Here is a 20175-nt window from a genome sequence, read left to right on the forward strand (position 1 = left end):
ATTTACTTGACAGAGCTTATATAGAGAGATGTATAGCATGTTAAAATGTATGTTCACATTTTAATACACAGAAGCTACCATGTTTCTCGGTTTTTCCACAGTAGGAATGATGCATAACAATCATTAACAGAGTTTTCAATACATGGATCTAGCAGTTTTCTAATAAATTAAACAGCCTGATGAAGAAAGATATCTTAAGTTGTATTGTTCTCAGGAAATTAAAAATGGTTCACGGTACATGATACATATCAAGAGTTGTGAGTAATTATAATCATAGGCTAGCAAAAACAATCTACTTCATAATTTTTTATAGCGTTCGTGACTGTCATACCTAAACGCTGCCTAAGCAAATTACTTCTATACTCAAAGATTAAAAGTGGCTGTAACAGAAGAATCTGGTCTTTGCCCCTGTCTTCAGAGCCTCTCAGAACAGGTGGCTCTCTTTAAATTTGTCTTGGACAGCATTATCTAAGGTTTTTAGGAGCATTTAGAGTGGTTTTCTCCAGTCTAAAGCAGTGTTTTCACCACTAAGTTTCCCCATGAGCAAGCAGTCTGATCCTGAATTTTCATGTGCTTCACTCTAGGTGTTACAAGATGCCTTGCTCCAGAAGAACACAGTAAATGGAGAGGTAATGCTCTTCATCTAGACCGAGTCCAGACTTAGCAGGAATGTCCTCTTGATCCTACCCCCACATCCGCAGTAAATAATGTCATTTCTCTGAAGCAGCTAATGACAACAGCAACAATCTGGCTGCCAAACAGAACAACTAGCTTTTGCTTTTGCGAAGCAACCCCAGGTGATGAATAAGGAAGTATGGATGGAACTGTCACATGAAGAGAGCTAGATACAGCTTGTTTCTAAAAAAATTACCTCTCTGAAATATCCTTCTATGGTTTGTTATTACATTAGATTTTCTTGTTCCTTTGCTGCAGCTGTCTTTAAAAAGAAAATTTTAAAAAAAGCAAACACAGGTGTTTACTCAGGGATCAATTCACCTGCTGTTCCATTGCACCACCTGCCCCTGTCGCCTCACTACCTGGTCCAGCCATACAGCTGGGATGACTCATCTCTGCGTGAGTACATTTTTAAATGATGTATTTTCAGGGGTTTGTTTCTGTAAAAGGAGAAGTAAGGATAAAGACCTTTCTTTAATACCACATCACTTATCTACTTTGCATCTCTATCTTACCTTTTTTGAAGCAGCAAAAGCACAGTGGTTGAATCCTTCAGGCTTCTGAATGCCAGGCTAATGTGCAATTCACCCCTTCGTAATGAAAGGCATCATAATTCAAGGGCATCTGCATCATCCTCCCCCAGATAACAATTTACTGAAGGAGCGAAAGGGAAAGAGCTTTCAAAGTTTGTTGCAAAATTTCAGATCTGTGTTTGAATGGAGTTGATGGATTTCCAGAAGCAGAGTGGAGTGATCTGCTTTGAATTAGCCATTATCTTTTACATCCCTCCATGTTTCCTGTCATCACAAAAGAAGATGAGTTACCCTTTAACTTACTGTAGAATAATCTCTGACTACCAGCAAAGGGGTAGTTAATGCTATTGGCAAGGATGATTTAGGAGACAATTTCAAAGCTCAGTTAACTATAAAAACAGAATTCATACTAAAGAGCCTCATTCATTCTGCATACCAAGTGTGAGGGAAGCAGGGCTTAATACCACAACTGTGGGGAGATGGGATAGTATGACGAGAAACAGTAGTTTCTTTTCCCACCACTTTCTCATTCAACAAATAGATCCAGCTTTGCTGACAGGAATAGGTGTTAATCAACTGTTGCTAAAATATAATATATAACATCTGACATCAGTGCCCAGAACTGACAGGCCTAACCGTACAAAGAGGAAATCCTTACCTTACAGATCAATCAAATTAATCCTTACTTTACAGATTTCTTATTTAAACAAACCACGTAACTTGACAGCTGCAGACAGACCAGACAAACCTTTAGCATGCAGAAGAAGGCTTGATTCTAAATTTATTTTTAAGCATATTTTTAAGCTTCCTATAATGAAAATGTCCATTGTTTCAGAAAGTTACTCTATAGTCCTTTTTGTGTGCCTAAAGAACAGCAGCAAACAAATGCCCTCTAGTCATTTAACAGTCAGAAGTTTGCTTTGACTTTTTTCTTCAATTGGCTTGTTATTCTTACACCATTAAATATGTACACTTGAGTTTTTTCACACAAACACTTCTCCCCCACCCACCCACCCCAAAAAAGAGGGGGGGCAGCTGTGTATTCAAAATTGTTAAACAAAAATTTTGTTATGGAATATCACCAGCTACAATAGGGGTTGCCAGCATTTTATATTGCTTTATGTCCCTCAATCCTCATCCTCTCTTTTACAACAATATGCATGTTTATCATCAAGGTTTTAATTGCAAGCACTACCAAAATAGTCCTTTAATACAGCTTCTCAGATCTTAACTATAGTTGACAGGCCATCAGTAGCATGAAGCCCACAGTTCAGGAACCAGGGATGAAAACGTAACACATTTTCCCATGGATATTCAGCTGCCAGAGGCACAATACAGAAACACTGACATCAAGAGAAAGACCACCAACATCTCTGAATCATGTATTGAACTAAACCAAAATTTAAGTACCACCATTCCAGAGAGAGTAAAACCGAGTAAAATTGCACATATTTATCTGTGTACTTGACAGTTGACTCTTAATTTTATAATGAGAAATCCAGACTCCTGCAAATGCAAAGCACCTTAAATGCACCTGATTCTTCTCCAGCGTTTTCAAAATAACAATAACATTATTTAGTGAGATAAAATCAGCAAAACAATCCCTGTGGTGTATTTAATTTCTAGTATACTCATTTTATGTCAGTCTGCAACCTCCCACTTCATATATTACCATACAACATCTTGTTATTGAAAAACAAGCATAGATATTTAAAATAGCCACTGCAAAATTTCTGTGTCTTACTCCATTGGTAGGATTGCTAGATGGTCTTTGCCAAGAGCTTGAAGACCCTATTAATATTCACCTAACTCTGGCAGTGATCATGATACCCATCACCGGCCATTTGTTTCCCACAAAAATCCAAATGGGTAACTTGTTTATCCAGACAGCTCTACTGAAATGATCAGCAATGAGAGAGTTGCCAATGACCACATTTAAATGACTTTTTAAGTCTTCAGTGTTAATGTCTCATCGAGGTAAGTGGAGCAATCCCTCCCTTTTACAGCTTTTATTCCAAAGTAATTTGCAAACTCTGGAAGTTATCACCAAATTTGCCTTTCATTACTTGATGCTGGGAAAAGTTACCATAGCAGAAGGAATGGAAATTAGTCTCAATGTGCTCTCCAGAAGCAAGTATAGCATCTTCAAAAGAAAAAAACCTGCTATTAATAATAGTGGTAATTTCATTCTTGTCTTAATTATTTCACAGTCTACAGGTTACCTGAAATCTAGGGGAAAAAAAACAATCTTCATTAAGTGATGCTAGAAAAGACTCTGACCCCATTAAATGCACTGGTGAACCATTACATTAAAATCTTGCCCGTTCTGCTTTTGACAGTGCTTTCTGCATTGACAGTTTCCTGATTTCTCCTACACTTCAGTCCGTTTTCCCTCGTTAAGTAGATCTGACATTAGCAACAGAAAAGAAACATGCATTTTAACACCAACTTTGCTGGAATTTCCCCAAGCAAGTAAGATAGGTACAAAAGCTGGAGTCTACTACCTAAATTAATTTGTTATGTTTTTTTAATTTTTAATTTCTTCTCTCATTGACAACTTTTTTTTAAGCTCATTCTTTCGAAGCAGGGCTACATTTGGGGGCTTTGGTCAACCCTAGCTACGTACAGGTTTCCAACAAAAAAAGGGACAGGCAGGTCTTTGCATAAAAAACTTCAGTATTGCTAACAGTTTAGGCAACACACTCCATGATACATGGGTGTATCTGCATCTACTATCTAGTGATATCTAAGGGCAGTCATAATTAAAGTTGCTAAAAGAAGGTATCTGTTGTGAGAAGGGAAAGATAAGGTGTTCTGCCGTTTCTTTAAGTCAACTCTGTGACAATAATGCACCTTCCTATCTTTTTAATTAGTGAAAAAAGAGTTAAGGCTTAAGGTTTTCATTCTATTGCAAGACTGATGGCACTCACAAGCTATTCAAAAGCTAGACGTAAAAAAGAAAATCCAAACAAAACATTCTTCCCAGACAGAAATCACATGTCTAAAAAATCACAGATGCTGTGACAGTGTCTGCACTCTTTATCAGGACATTTGGAAAGGTAATCACATAGCCCAGTGCAATTTCATTTTCAACCGCAGTTCCACGCATTTGTAGGTTTCTGTCCAAATGCCAGAAAAGGTGACAGGGTAGCGATTCTGCTTTAAATCAAGACTAACTAGGATTGAATTCAGTCCTTGGAAAGGAGGAATAATAGTCTCTTCCTTCTTCATAGTGATTTCCTGCCTCTATCTTGCATTCAGAACAGGATACAACCTATTGTTATGCCATGCTGGCACATATAGGGTAAATGAAAAGCTTCTCAGAAGGGGAAATAGGATAACATTCTAGGATTGCACCATATTCCCCCGTAGTTTTATTTTGTAAAACACCTTATCAATTCCTTCTATGAGACCAGTGCTGCCAACCAACAGCAGTTGAGTAGCTCATGCCCCAAACCCCATTATAAATTAAGCACATTTAAACATAAACACTTAATTTGAAAATGATGTGGAATTACAATGAAAGCATTATTGCAGTGAAAGATACTGTGAAACAGAACCAACAATGAAAAAATACAAGCTGCAGTTCTTCAAAGACTAAAATACAGCAAAGTATTGCATTGATAAAAGAGAAAACTAAAGAAGAGTTCTCAGCAGCATAAGTCAAAGACAGATAAATAGTCCTGGCAATTGCAATTTAGGATTCAGGGTGGAAAATATTGACAGTAGAGTTATAATCCCAGCACTGATTTTTTCATGATCTTTCTGCTATCATTAAATTCTCATTTAATAAGAACTGCCTACCCAAACCATAAATCCAGTTTAACTCTTAAGAAAATGGATCCTCAAATCCCGTGTCTACTTCAACAAATATTGTCACTCCAATGCATTTCCCTTTCTGTCTGAAGAAAACAGCACTCCCTCTATTCTTCTGGGTGACAAGGTCAGGCCATACGCATACAGACTTTTTCAAGGCCCTAATTGGAAATGCTCAGTGCCAGTGTGAGGTCCCCAACTCATTGCCTTGGATTTGACAATGCTGAGCATAGTATTAGAACTTGATTTTTAAAAAGACAAAGACTACCACATAGCATTTATATCCCTGGGGATATTCTGGAAACCAGAAACTCCAGAAGCTCATTTTGACATCAAAGGCATCTAGCTCCTGTCTATTCAGCTGTTGATGATTAACAATATAAGTATTTTGATATCAGCTCTCAAGCTGCATTGACCACAGACTCAAGTTATCATGATCTCTTAAAGAGCCCTGATTGATCAAACACCAGGCATTAACTTCAGCAGATACACAAAGGCTGCATTTGTCCTATTTCTTACACCCTAAGCACAAAACCATAAGAAGATTAACTCAAAAGTTTCCAACAAAGGTCATCTAACTTACTCAAGATAGGACCGATTATACGTAAACAACATCAGTCATCGCCGTCCCACCTGTTCTTAAGATACTCCCAGTGACAGAAATCCCACGGTGACTGCAGACAACTGATTCCTCTAGCTCCCTGTTACCAAAATGCTTCCTGAATCTTACTTGCTATGACACAAGCTCCACGTGTCTTGTTTCCACCATTACTCCGTTTTCACCATTACATCCATCTTTATAATACTTCTGCATAAACTAGAAAAATTTGAACCCTATCCTTTCTCAGTTGTCTTGTCTTTGTGCATAAATATTGCCAATCATTTCTATTTTTCTTCAAAACCAGCATTTCCTAAACTTCTTGTTATTATCCTTTGCATTCCAAGAAGTATGAAGGTCAAAACTGGATACTGCCAGTCATCATCAGGAAATAGGTCACTGGATCAGATGGACTTTTCGTGTGACTCCATGTGGTAATTCTTACATTATCACCACTACCAAGCATTAACAGAGGAAGGGAAAAAAAAAAAAAAAAAAAAAAACTTTTGTCAGAGGGATTTTTTAGCAACAGAACATTTTAAAATACATAAAAGTCCTTGTTACCAGTCTCCTTATTACTCTGACACATGTAATACTATATTCAAGCTAAACTGAGTTTGAGATTACCAACCTAAATACTTAAATAACATGCCTTTCCCTTATTATCTCCTAGAAGTTGTGGACAAACAAATTCTGAAAGACTAAAGTAGAGACTTGCATAGTTTCGTCTAATTTGCTTTCTAATTGTCAGGTACTTAGTATGTCTATGCCATGATGCCAAGATTTCCTGTGCAGAGGCAAAGGACAGAATTTTTCAATAAAGTGAAAATTCCCACCTAACTTCATGACGCCAGGAGACAAGGCTTTAATAAATTACTGGAAAAATTATAAAAATACAAACAAAAATAGAGTCTGTGGCAGCCAGATTTAAAAGGGGGTGGGGGGGGGCAGCAAAAAAAAGCAAGTAGTAAAACCTTCGGCCTTCTATTATTACTTATTGTCTTTAGGCATTGATTGCCCTGAAACTTTTAGTCCGATTTTAATTTCAAATTTTATTAAACTAAAATCTAAGAAGAGAAAGAGTTAAATAAAGATCCTTTCTCCAACAATAACAGGCTCACTGAAATGCCTCAATATTATAAGAAAAAAATAATTTTATAAGTGTTTTCCTTTTTTACAGAGGTTTTGTGGGTGATCTATCACAGTCTCTTAAGATGATCCTGCTTGTTATTGAATTTACAGAAACTAAGTTTTAAATGTTTGGGTTATTTTCTCTCTTTCTCTCTCTCTTTTTTTAAATACAAAAGAATCTGGAGAATGTATGTTATAAACTTTCTTACTATCCAAAAAGTCCTTAGCAAAGCAATTTAGGACAACTCTTCCAATCTTCACTAAGGCAAAAGTTTATCAAAGCAATAAAACTGTTTATAACGCTTTCTCATTCAGAGCATGTCAGCAATACTGAATTTAAATGTGCAATAAAATTTATATTACAGCCATATTGTTCCCCCTCATTACTTTAAAACTTACATGTTCAAACCCAAAATTTAAACACTCCCATTGCGTTTCTTGTTTCATAATTGGGATTGGGATGAGTCATTGCACAGAAATCATCTTCCTCGGTCCTTTTTATTTCAATAACATCCACAGGCTGAACTAGAGAAACCTCTACCCTGAATTGCTCAAAAGCAGTAACAGGCAATCATAATTTCTTTATATTTCTTTCTGTATTTCTTTCCAAAGACACTGTGACTACCAAAATACAAATGGGGTACCTAGTACATAACTCACAGTTCAAAAGCAGCACAAGTGATCCAAGGTAGCGGAGCACCAGAAACCGTTGCCAAACGTTTACAGTTCAAGGAAACAACAGGCCTATAGAAGAGTTTAAGGGCAGATCTTACCTGGTCTAACTCAGGGAAGTTAGTTAGACTATTAAGAAGGCTACTCAGTAAAACTATCCATTTAAATAAATAAATATATACACATACACACGAGAACTTTGTTCATGCTGCCAGTGAAAAGTATCTCAAATGTGTATCTTAGTCACACTGAGAAAGCAGTCAGCAGCATTGTATCTAACCCTCAAATGACGAAGTAGAACAAAGCTATCCCAGTTAGCTCCAGACCTACCAGCCTAGGTACTGTAAACTACGGCAACGTGGAGCTCAGTGCAAGCTAACCTCACCTATGCTCCTGAGTAATAAAACGTGCCGCTTCCAAATTAGCTGGATCTTTGTATTCTGCAAGCGGGCAGAAGAAGTTTGAGATGTCACACTTCCTTGTAACGTGTTATTCTCAGAACAGAAAAACCTGCATTTCGGAGACAGGAGAGTCTAGGTACACGCCAGGGAAGGGGAACTTTATAGCAAAGAGTAGCAAAGAGAAATTTGGCACCTGAATGTACTGCCACAGTTTTAACTTTGCGAAATTCTGTGCCGTCCTTTACAGGGCTTTGATTCATCAGTCCCAGTCTAAAATGCTTTGCTGATATGGGATAAACCTAAGTATGTGCCTAAATACCTAAGTACTTCAGAGATGTGAGAAGGCTCCATTGAAGTGCTTTACAAAGTGATGTTCTTAATACTGGAGGTGCCAAAGCAGCACTTTGTTGTTGTTAATAATGAACATAGGATACTTTCTCCAAAGGTCCTGTCAGAACTTCCCAGTTATCACAGTGCAATTTCACATGACAGTATTGAAACAGCCAATGCCCTCTACCCAAATCCACTCTCATTCCCCTACTCCCAATTTGAATTTTTAACATTTTTTTCCTGGAAAATAAACTTTTCCTTTTCCTACTAAAATCTAAACTTTAAGCCTTTTTCTGATGAGAGTTTTTGTATCCTCACTTTTCCCCTCCCTGTTATTTAGATTTCATTAACAGCACCTTTTTGTCTTACAAAGCACAAAGCAATGGCAATGTAATTTAGAAATATTTTCATATAATTTGCCAGTGTCTGTTTTTATGCTTTGTAAAAGAAAGCCTGATTGCAGCCCTAGAGTACATGCACATTTCAAACCCTCTGCTACTTTGAGATGACCAACTGTCATAAATGTATGTATTAATCATTCTATACTGGGCATTCCCATCCAAATAGACATAGTTCATTTAATTAAAAAAAAAAAAAAAAATCAGCTGTTTAAAGCCATAGGTTAATGTCATGGGATAAATTTCAGTAAGCCATAGCTTTTCTTTGACTTTATGTTCCATTTTATTTATATTAATCCGAATTCTTCTTCCCCTCCCCCCGTTCTGTGCAAAACTGCAGGAACGCTGGTGGTCAGTGTCTTCCTCCCAAACACACAGCAGCAACGCAAAGAGCTACTTTCAACCGGATAGGTAATTTTTGAGGAATACAGTGGCAGGGCGTGGTGGTGATAACCGAGAGAATCAAATCCATTCTCACCAACATTTTGTAAACCATTCATATTTCTTACATCCTCATTTCTCTTTGCAAAGAAAAACTTTTCAATGTCTGCTTTTAGATAACAGTGTATGGAAGGCCACCGTACCAACAAAGGCAAAAACCTCCAGTGTAGAAGTATCCTCTAAAGGCAGTCAAAGGGAGCTGCTCTGCAACATCCTTGGTAGGGACCAATCTGAAAGTCTCAGCTCTTGATGTAGGAATGGTGTGGTAAAGAACTACCAGAATTTATGCATCTCTTCGCAAAAACAGAGAAACTTCTCTGTGTGTTTAAGCCACTGTGAGATTTAAGTCTCATCTCAGCTTTAGAATGGCACTGACAGGACTAATGGATGCCTGCTCTAATTCAGTAGCACAACTAGCCTTTAAGGGGCTTCAGAGGTATGTGAAATTCCAGTCGACTGATGTCAAGATGAGTTTTGCCATTTTGCAAGTGAAAAGAACAGATAATGGAATTGTCCATACCGGAAAACTTGGTGTCTCTGAATTAGGAGAAAAACCTAGATTTAATTTTATTATCTGAGAGTGAAATTTGTCTCACTTAGAAGAAAGCCATAATGGACACTATAAAAAACACCCATTACAGCAACACAGGCAACTTTGTTATGTGAGTTAAATATAATGTTTAATTAGTTTTCTAAATGCATACACTGAAAAGCCATTAGACAACCATTAGGAGTAATATATCCATTTTCTTTTTACAATCACCTGATTTAGTTAGGCAAATTTCTAAAGTAATTCAGTCAAACAACACTTTTGGCACTCTTATCCCAGTAAAGTTTCCAATTCCCTTTTTTGACTGCAATCACTGCAATTTTCCCTTAAGCACTGATGATCATCTTCATTTCAGCAGATTTACAGAGCATCTCTTTTGGGTAAAAACGTGCCTGGTAGGTTTATGGTCCCATTTCAAGACCCAGAAATCTGAAACTATTCAGCTGTTTTTATGAAGTAATCTTTAAGAAAACAGTTTTGTGTTCTCCTTTTGTGGGGGAAAAAAGACAAAACATCTGAAGAATAAGATGGCTTTAGATACCTTTGTGGTCCTTTTGAAAACAACTGAGCTCCAAAAGGAACAAAATCCATCTGGCTATTCACACCTCAGCTGGCTTACTAGTTTATTAACAAAAACTTTCTTAATAATGTTATTAAGTAGCAACATATCTACATGAAACTTGTCAAAAGACTCATGATGACTTCGCCAAAACATTGTGGAAGTGCCCAATGTATCTCACTGATGAAGGACAAGATCCCATTGTAAAAATAAAGCCTCTGAACAGATTTTATTCCACAGCTACCTACAACTTCTCTGATGCTGTTTTTTCTTGATGCATCATCACTCTAGAGATTCTGTAAAGTTTTCCAGTGTATTTTCCCCACTTTGTGTCAGCTCCTGTATGCCCCATTATGGGGTTATGTGATATGCAATCAAAAATGGGTATGACATGTAAAGGAGAATGTAACTGATGGTGGTATTTTACAGAAAATGAAGAGAGAGTGTGAGACAATGAATAAATCTGTTGCACAGCTGTTAAATGAACTTGAATCCTGATCTAACGAAACTAATATGCAAACCTCAAATCTATCCTTCTCCTATGGTAATTGCTTTATTTATCCTTGCAATGCTTCAGTTGTTTGCTCTCCAAAATGTAATAGAGAGTTTAAAAGAAAAAACAAAAATCATCTGGAGAATAAACAATTCCAAAGTTTCTTTTGAATAATTTGGTGAATTTTTAAGCTCTGCTTCTGCCAAACCAAACAGAAGTAGAAAGTAAGAGCTAAGAACAGACTCCGCACCATGAACGTGCCTCAATCCTGAAACAGCATGCTCTAAACATACACCTTGTTCAGGTAGGGAATCAGCATCTGTGTTAAAGTAAGTTTTGCAATGTTACTAATACAAATGCACACATCCAATATGCAGCGTTGGACAACTTCTTACACTTCAAAACCAAGAGACAATTCCAATCACCAGCCGGCACCGCTCTCAGTTCTGCCGCAAAGCTGAAGGATGCCAACCCATGAATAAAGCAAACCCTCTCCTCACCGCAGACGGACTCTAAGTGACCTTTACACAAAAAGGCTCTCTAGAAAACACCAAGCTCCTATAATACAGATTTTTTCCAACCCATGGCATATTTGTGTTTGCTGCTTTGCATCACTGGGGAGACAGAGGCCCAGGAGGAGCAGAAACTATGAATTCTTGTTTACTGTTAGTATATCTCCTTTAAATATGCAGTATGCGTAAAACAGTACAGTTGCCAAATGAGATACTGAAGAGAGAGCTACTATTTGGTTTCCCTCGCACCAGTTACCTCAGGTCAAATCCTAAAAAGACTAGAATTAGTACTCGCCTCGTTACCAGCCTGAGCAGCGGTGCCAAGAATGCAAGTACAGCAACAAGCAAACAAATCCCTTCCCTCCTGCCAGGGGCCAAAGTGGGGGAGAGGGGAAGAAACGGAGATGAACAAAATACATGTTTTCTCACCAGTCGTGTCTATCATTTCAGTAAAAAAGAAAAAGAAAAAAAATTAGAGGACTATAATATGACATACAGATGGAAAACTGATCGTGGGCATGCTACTGAATGTGCATCTTGTATTCAGGTGCTGAACCGACACTGTCATACAAACTGACTGCTTATGTTAATACTACAAGAAATCTTGTCTGTTAATCAAAGCCTAATGAAGGAGTTTCTTAGCATCAAAATGCTGGCTTTTTGTAATCTTCATATTAATTTCCTTTATACTGTCTTTATAATAGTAACAAAACCCATGAATGAAGCCAAAGACTAAGACTCCAACAGACTGACTGGCAGAACTAATCAAGCCAATACTGCATGTTGCCCTGACACATGCCCTGAGAAGACAGGCAGACAGGCAAACACAGGGATCTGAGGGACAGAAGGTACAGCAAAAATAGCCATGGGAAGTAAAGGGAATTAAATGTAACACAAATATGGATCCCATTAGCATAAGTTAAAAAACCCCAACACAGTACATTACTTTTTGTGAAATGGAAAATGCTGCAGGTTATGAACTTCAGTGCAAAAGTTTGCTTGTGGAGGAACGGGAAGGTGAAGGACCTGGGAATAGGAATAAAGTGAGGAGAGACATTAAGCCTGGAGGACCAGAGAGGGCCCAGGCACCTTCCCTGGAAATTAGGAGGGCTGGGATGAACCCTGCCATCAGCCCTGTGCAAGTAAAGCAGCAGTTTCGGGGTCCCTGCAGGCGGAAGCAGGTGACGGGAGCGAGGGGAAGCACTGGCACCACCAGCAGGCTGTGAGGTGCCTGGGGAAGAGCCAGCACATAAAATGCTGAATCTGAGAAAATAACAAAGTAGGAAAGAACCGGAGTATCATAATTAATACTCTTTTTCCTACCAAAAAGAGCAATGAGGTTGGAAATTTCCTCATAACTCTTAGACCATCTCCAAATAAGACACATAAGATCTAATGAAGTGCCTCTCACTTTTCTCCACAGATTCCCTTTGCCCTTGCTCTACAGTCAGGGTTATAATCTAAGCAAAGTAAAATGAAAATCACATATTGTCTGACCAGATCACTGCCAAAATGACAGACACACAAACCAATTTATGTCTGTCTTTAGCCTGGTTCACGATTCAAGTCGATGGCCTGTGCTCCATCATTTGATCTGATTAGCACTGTTTTGATCTAAAGATGTTAGCGTACAGGCGACCCTTTTTTGGAAGAATCACATAGGTGTTCTTTTCCTAGGGAAAACATCCGTTTTCTATCATGAAATACAAATATTACACAAACCATCTAAACTTGGGGGAGAAGAATGTCAATATTTGCACAGTTGGTTTCTAAAGTCTGTCCTTGATCTGGATACATGAGTTGAGCCAGGACTCGTTGTAAATTGCAACCAGTCAAAATAAAACATTAACAGTACACTAGCAGCATGAAAATGCCCTATAAGAATCGATCCCATACAGTGCTTAAATGAATATCAGAACTAATACATTCATCAGTAGTTTCATATCACAGTCAATAAAATAGAAAAAAGTTTAAATCGCTTACATTCAAGAGCACATTTGTTAAAGTAACATTTCTAGTATTTCCATGTAGAAGCATGTTTCCCTTCCGATTTTACAAAATACACAGAGCGTAATGCTTACAAAACTTTATTTTATTCACTGAGAATAGATTACCTCTTCGAAAGTATTCCCTTCAATAACAAAAATTACTTTCCAGAGAAGCCCACCTTACCAGGTCTTTCCCACAAGCACTCTTTTCGACATTTAACTGAACAAGGTCCTTCTCTTATATCAAGGAGCTTTCACAAATGAATCAAAATTCCAGTGCCAAACAGCCACGCAGTGCAGTGTGCAAGTAAACACCCTGAAGCCCTACAACTAAAGATACGTAAAACTTTTGAAAAATACATGTGCACACTCTGTAACAAAAATCTGCATTTCTTTTAATTGATATTGATGAGAGACAGAAGTCTTAATTTGAGAAAAAGCATTCCTTTTATTTTCTCTATTTCTAGGCTACCACATGTAAATACCAGCGCCTGCAGGAGACTCACACATTGCTTATGGTGCAAAAGCAGCAAGGCTGCAGCCTTTCTGCTTCAGAACAAGCGGCCCAGTGTGCTTTTCGAAGCCTGCCAATACAAAAGAACCAGATCTAATCCTTTCAACTAACAGCACGCTCACCAGATTGATTAACCCAGATCACTTGGTAAAATGCAGTCTCATTCCACGTTACAGAAAACCTTTGGGTTAGTTGTGAGCACGTTTGAAGAACTACTGCAGTTCTAAGCTGTCCAAAACCCTACAGAATTAGATAAACCGAGGATACACCACCAGGAGGTGAGTGCAAGGGTATCGCTGCGCGTTAACCTTGGGTGGGAATCCTCTGTGGTGAGGTCTTGCTCAGGTGAGAGACATTCCTTCACAACACCCAGCAAGAGCCCAACATAGTTAGCCCAGAAGAATCTCTGGCTTTCCCCTAGGATGGAGCCCGCTGAAGTTTCACTACGTTCCTCCCCCTGCCAGGGAAACGCAGCATCACACATGAGACAGCTCTGTTTCTAAACTGGAACTCTATGGATGCAGGGCTTTTGTTAATACCTCCAAGACACAACAACTCATCTTACCCCTGTTGTCAACTCAGCTTTTATTACAGAAATAGGAATTAGTGTCACACATCTAAACAATGTGAAACAGTGCTTCTCCAGCAACAGACACCCATACAACATTGCTAATATGCTAGACTTCTTGAAATAACTATGAATACAATTACCCTCAAGTGTGATCCGAAATGCATTCAACTTTTCTTTCCCATAGTTTTTGTAAAAATTAAGGGGAATCAAGTATTAAGCCTCACCAGTCAAAGCTGAGAGAGTAAACAAAATTAATATTTGCAATTACAAGTATAAGCAAGTGGTATTTAAAAAAAAAAAAAAGTCTACTTGGCAGTGTACTCTACTTGAATAAATTAACTCGTATAATATTCCTCTAAGCTATGGACAGATCCAAGAGGTAACAATTTATGGTCACATTTAATAATAAAAAGTCTTTCAAACCAATTTCCAGCTGCTTAGGTCTGGTACTTAAAGAAGAAGGGTTTAGATATCTGTCTCGAGTGGGAAGAACACTCAGAGGCAACTCCCTCTCCCACCCGTGACTTTGAGAGTGAAATTTGTATAAAGTTATACAACTAGAAGTAAAATCAAATAATGGTCCAACTGAAAGGGAAACAATGAAGAAAAAAAAAAATGTACGAGAAAGCAGCTCGGGAGTTCCAAGCACCAGTTAGTTCAGTACATTACAATATTCTGGGGCATCGCAGCGTGACTAGGAGTAAGTTCATCTGTCCAGCTTAAACAGAAATCACCGAAAATCATTTTCAAGCAAATGCATGTGACTCATTTTGGCTAATGAAAACATACCCCGCAAACTGAAGAACTTAGGTAAATTACATTTCTCCTAATTCTGCCAAAAACATTAAAGAAAATGGATTTGCCAGAGATAAAAGCAAAGTAAGCGTGACAGATCATCCATTAGCAATACAAGTATGGGTAATTCTTCCTGACGGTGAAATGACTTGGGATACAACCCGTTCTGTTTTTTTAAATAAGTGTTTAGATGTAGTATATCCCACATATTTTATTCTAAGACATCCTAGGTTTGAGTACCAGGGAGTTTTTATGAAGATCAGGCCTTAACAACAACATACTAGGAAGAGAGAGAATAAGGGCAACTTGACGTATTTTAGCATACTAAAGAAAAAATGAAATAAAAGACAGGCTTTATAATCTCTGCAAGCTACAGAGAGTAGTTTAAGATGGTATGAAGTAATACAATGAATTTGAAACAATAACGAGAAGGAACAAGCTGCACATTTTACAGAGAATCACGAGTACAGAACTAATATTGCACTTCACTTTCTGTCATACCAACTAGTTAGCTACCGGGCTAGTTTGGGGTTTGCTTTTTTTCATAAATGCATTTTTGGTGTGCAAGGTTGTACTGCATCCTCTAGCAAACAACAACTTTGATTTATTCATGTAAACATCAGAAATGCATTGGCAAACAAAGCCATATGGAAGAAAGAGAGATATAATGGATTTTCTGTTTGCTTTAGAAACTTGACATCTGTGGATAGCATCATCTAAGTTATGATCCAATAACTTTTCGTATTTTGGTCATTTTCATTCACCAATTCAAAGCCAATTTAATTTGATGATGCAAAAATCTCCGAGAGGTGGATAACAGAGAAGGAATAACGTTTTAGAAACTTAACACAGGAATACACTTGAATATTCTTCCCCTTCACATCATAAATTTAAAGAACAAGGAAACTCACATCTGTTCTAACTTAGCCTTAGAGCTTAAAAAGCAAAGAAAAAGTATTAGGATTATTTATATCTTGTCACTATTTTGGGAAGGATTCTCGGAGCCGGACCCAGCCGCCGGTGGCAGCGATCACCTACGCCCCGCAAACTTCCCGCGGGGCCGGGCCCGGCGGTACTTACCCCCGCAGAGGAGGAGGAAGCCCGCCGTCCGCCCCGCCGAGGGCATCTTCCCCCGCGCCAGGGCTCCCGCGGCCCCGCCTCGGCCGCCGGCGCTCCGGGCCGGTCCCCGCGGGCTCTCAGTCGGGCCGGCCCATGGCCCGGGCCGGCGGCGGCGGGCCGCGATGGGACGCACCGAGCCGGGCAGGGACGGGATGGACCGCGCCGGGATGCCTCTCCGCCGGCTCCTTCCGTCGGTCCTCCTGGGTCCCGCCCCGCTGCCGCCGGCCGGGAAAAAGCGCCCTCGTCCCCTCAGCGGTGCCGGCGCCTCTCGGGCTCTGCGGGGAGAAGCCGAAGTCACAGGCGAAGCCCCGCTCCGCCGCGCCGCGCCTGCCGCCGAGCCCCCCGCGCTGCCCGGGCGGCGGCACCGCCCGGCTCGGTCCAGCCCCCGGCCCCTCCTCCGCGCCCGGACGAGGCCGCCGGTCCGCGCTCCCCGGCCCGCTCGGGGCCGCCCCCGGCCGCCCCGCAAACACCGCCCCGCCCGGCGGGCAGCCCCCGCCCCGCCCGCGGAGCCGCCGCGGAGGGGAGCGGAGCAGAGGGGGCGCGGCGGCGGCTCCGGCCCGAGCATCCCCGCGGGCGGCAGGCAAGGTGCGGGGGGCCGGGGCGGCTTGGAGCGGAGCCGCCTCCCGCGGGGTCCCGGTGCACCGGTCCGCGTCCCCCGGCCCCCGCAGGGAGGCAGCAGGCGGGAGGAGGAGGAGGAGGAAGCTGGGGGGAGGAAGACACGCGAGCCGCGCAAACACACCAGGTGCGAGACAAAGCAGGGACCGGCGCTGCGGCACCAGGATGTATCCAGTGGCCGCCTCCCCCCCGCCCCAAACACATTAAACGTGTTGAATAATTAATCCTTGGGAGAGGAGACAATTTTTGCTTGATGGGAGGAGGATGCTGTAAGAGATGAGCTCTACCTGGCAGGCAACCAAAGTAACCCGGAACGCGAGCATCCCGCTTAGCGGCGAAACGCCACTTTTAAACCGCAAGCGGGAAAAAAGAAAAGGAAAATAAATAGAGAAAAAATAATCTAATCAAGCCCAACCAAAAAGACGCTCTAACGACGGGTCGGGGTCGTTGAGGAAAGCAGACCGAAAAAGCCGCCGCTAGCAAACCCCGCCCGGAGCACCCGGCGCGCCGCGGCCGGACCTGCCTCCGCCCGGGAAGCCCCCCCGTGCCCCCCGGCTGCCGCAGCCGCCCCGGGTCGGGACGGGACGGGGAGGGCACGGCACAGCCCCACCGCGCCCGCGCAGGCTCCGCGCTCCCCAGCGCCGGGCAGCGGCCCCCGCCCGGCCGGAGGGGCCACATCGGCCTCCCGGCTGAAGGACAACCCTGCCCCTCTCCTCCCAGGTCACTGCAACCTGCTGGGGCAATATGTGCTTCCCCTCCCCAAAGCTGATGTTGTCTCGACAGAGCCGCGCTCCTCTCGGGATCAGGACGTCAGGATTCAGGCACGGATCAGCAGCTACAGCTCCGATCGTTCCCAGCCCTCGCGCTTCGAAACGCCCAAGCCAGAGCAAGGAGACGCCCGTAGCAGAATGATACTCAGTGTAATTTCACCTAGCAAGAACGGCTATAGATTACTTAAATACAAACCGAATAGGAAATTCTCTCTCTAGTCTAGTAAGGACTCTGCTTAAGTAAGAGGCAAAATAAAAGGAATTACCCTATAGAACTGATAAAAGAGCTAGCCTATTTTAACTTTTCTGTTAGATCTCCATCAAGCATTCCCATGTTCTTTATCAGGCTTGGGAAAACAATAAGCCAAGTGCAAGCACCTGAAGGGGAAATGATGAATTTGAGGTGAACACTAGCGACCACCATAAATTAATTGCATTTGAAGCTGCCTGACAGATAGTATAAATTAAACTTTTGAATACTTACTCACGTGCACAAGTGTTTGTGGGGCTTTCACAGATGACTGATAATAGAGGGAACCAAGAAGCATATTTGAGATGTCTCCATAAACCAAGGGAAAGGCTATAGCAAAGAAAGGAACGTATAAAACATTAACATTAAATCAATGCTTTGTGGAGAAATGTCTTACGTTAAGCTGAGCTTTATCTTAAATCATATTTAAAAGCTCACACAGTATACAAATCAATATTGATGCCATCTAAAATACACCACTATCATCTGCACTGATAAATGCCAGTTTCCATCCAGGACAAAGTGACTTCTTGGAAGAATTTCAAGGACTTCCAATCTCTTCTGGCATCTCAGCAACTGAAGCCAAAGCTGTACTCTTTTGCCAACTTCAGGCTCTGCTCCAGCGCATTAAAACTGGTTTTAGATGCCATCGTGTTCGTCATACAAGGAGCAGAAGTAAGGTCACCAGAATAATTTTTTCATTTGATTTTCAGGCTTTTAAGTTAAGCAGATTTATATGTTTTCAGAGGATCATAGCTTACGCACAACGCACATGGGAAAAAGTTGCCAACTTGGATGAGAAAGGGACTAAATCCCGGTGTCTTCAGTGTTCCAGCTACTGTGATCATCACTCTAATGGTAATGTAGTCACCATCCTTCCTGGAGCTGTTCTCCTTTATGGTCTCCAGTACTCTGCAAGCCTTCAAACAAGGAAAAGTGATGGTATATGGAGGAAACATAGTTCATCCAGGAAACATAGCCTGCCATACGGAAGACAAAAATAACTTCACTGCAGCATCTCATGAAACCTTGCAAAAGCCTATCAAAATGGAGGCATTTTGAGTTTTCGCTCAGAATTCAAACTTCAGGGGAAAAACCGAAACATTTCTTGCCCAGCCTTGTTTCCACACCCCTGAAGAGGCCCAACAGACTGCAAAGCATCTGCCCTTGTGTTACTAGAGGAATACAAGCCTACAACCACCTCCTCCTTCCAACAGCTAACTTCTGCTCCGATATGCATAAAATACACATTCATGTCATTCACTTGGTTTCTTTGTCTGAAGGCCTTTTGAAAACTGAATGAAAATCAGTGCTAGTAAATGGGAAATAAAAAGCTAGGTGTCCTTAACTCTCCAGACAAGCTCAAGCTTTATGGTCATCTCCCATCACTCTCCTAGCAAAAATATTTTGGAAATAAATTGACGCTTTCCTGCAGGCTGGTGCAATTGTGAAACTATGGCTCATACTCTTTTTTTTTTTTTTTTTTTCCTGCTTTGAGTCATTCATTTGGCACAGCAGACTGAGCTATTAAATTATTGTATTTTTTTCTTTTATAAAGGCACCCTGAGATGTCTTGATATGATAATGCTTCCTGAAACTGATGCTAATTGATAACTGTTTCTTGGTTTCATCAGAAGTCTTAGGTCATGCTCATTTAGCATCAGGGCAGGACACTTGAGGACTGTTCCACCTGTCCATGTTTTCCAAACATTCACACATGAACACCGAAATATTTTCATAGACAAAACTCCTCCTAGAACATTGTGTTTGAAATCTGATTCTTGATCAGTTCGGGACTTAAACAATTTTTTCCCCATGCTATGAGGTTGGTTGTTGTAAAGTCTCAGAGTCTGAAGTGCTATTGTTGATCATGTTAGGAAAAAGTTATTTTAAAATGATAAAAATTGCTTATTAACACTACTTTGCGATCAAACCGTCAAGTCTTTCATAGTTGCGACCAAGATGGCACTGAACAGATATTCTTCCCGAGGTAGATCTAATGATAAAAGGACAGATCAAATTTTGATCCTGACAATGACAAAGAATTTATCTGCATGGCATGCTTAATTCAAATTGTTATATACAGGTTTTTCCACAATCCGTGGGCTTTATTTTCTTATCCTGCCGTCTATTCCTTTCTTCCCCACTTGTTACATACAGCTAACATCTAAACTGTGCAATATCCACACCATCTATTTAATTTTTGTCCATTTGAGATCACTGAAAGAGCTAAGAGCAGTGTGTTTTCCTGGAGTACTCATGCAAAAGTGCTATGAAATAGTCAGAGACACCTGTTACTATGAGAAAGCAGCAAACCTATGCTAAGGGATGTCTCCATCACAGCACCTGCAGAAGGGAACAAAGAAGGTATTTCTTTCATATCAGGAGGAAATAAATCATTCTTGTGGAGAAAGAATGCTGCCAACTGGCCTGATCACAAGAAG

At 40.8% G+C, this 20175-nt stretch overlaps 2 protein-coding genes across 4 annotated transcripts in view; one reads left to right on the top strand and one right to left on the bottom strand.

The window, feature by feature from the left end:
* The window catches only part of LOC148054794 (uncharacterized), a 97164-nt gene extending 83460 nt beyond the window's left edge, over window positions 1-13704 (top strand). Inside the window, exons 4-5 of one of the 3 annotated variants that reach the window (XM_087763732.1) lie at window positions 585-629; window positions 934-1300. The gene's annotated coding sequence lies outside the window, so the exon portion shown is untranslated. Of the gene's footprint in view, window positions 1-584; window positions 1301-13564 lie in introns of those variants that run through there. The other 2 variants (XM_087763739.1, XM_087763729.1) reach the window with 2 other exon arrangements.
* Window positions 1-16420, bottom strand: part of RET (ret proto-oncogene) — an 84688-nt gene extending 68268 nt beyond the window's left edge. Inside the window, exon 1 of the mRNA XM_087763724.1 lies at window positions 16058-16420. Coding sequence (XP_087619850.1) covers window positions 16058-16103 — 46 coding nt within the window. The 5' untranslated portion in view covers window positions 16104-16420. The remainder of the gene's footprint in view (window positions 1-16057) is intronic.
* Between the last annotated feature and the right edge of the window lie 3755 nt (window positions 16421-20175).

This window comes from Nipponia nippon, unplaced genomic scaffold (genome assembly GCF_047370975.1).
Source record: "Nipponia nippon isolate SJK-2023a ecotype South Korea unplaced genomic scaffold, ASM4737097v1 scaffold_3, whole genome shotgun sequence".
Lineage (NCBI taxonomy): Eukaryota > Metazoa > Chordata > Aves > Pelecaniformes > Threskiornithidae > Nipponia > Nipponia nippon.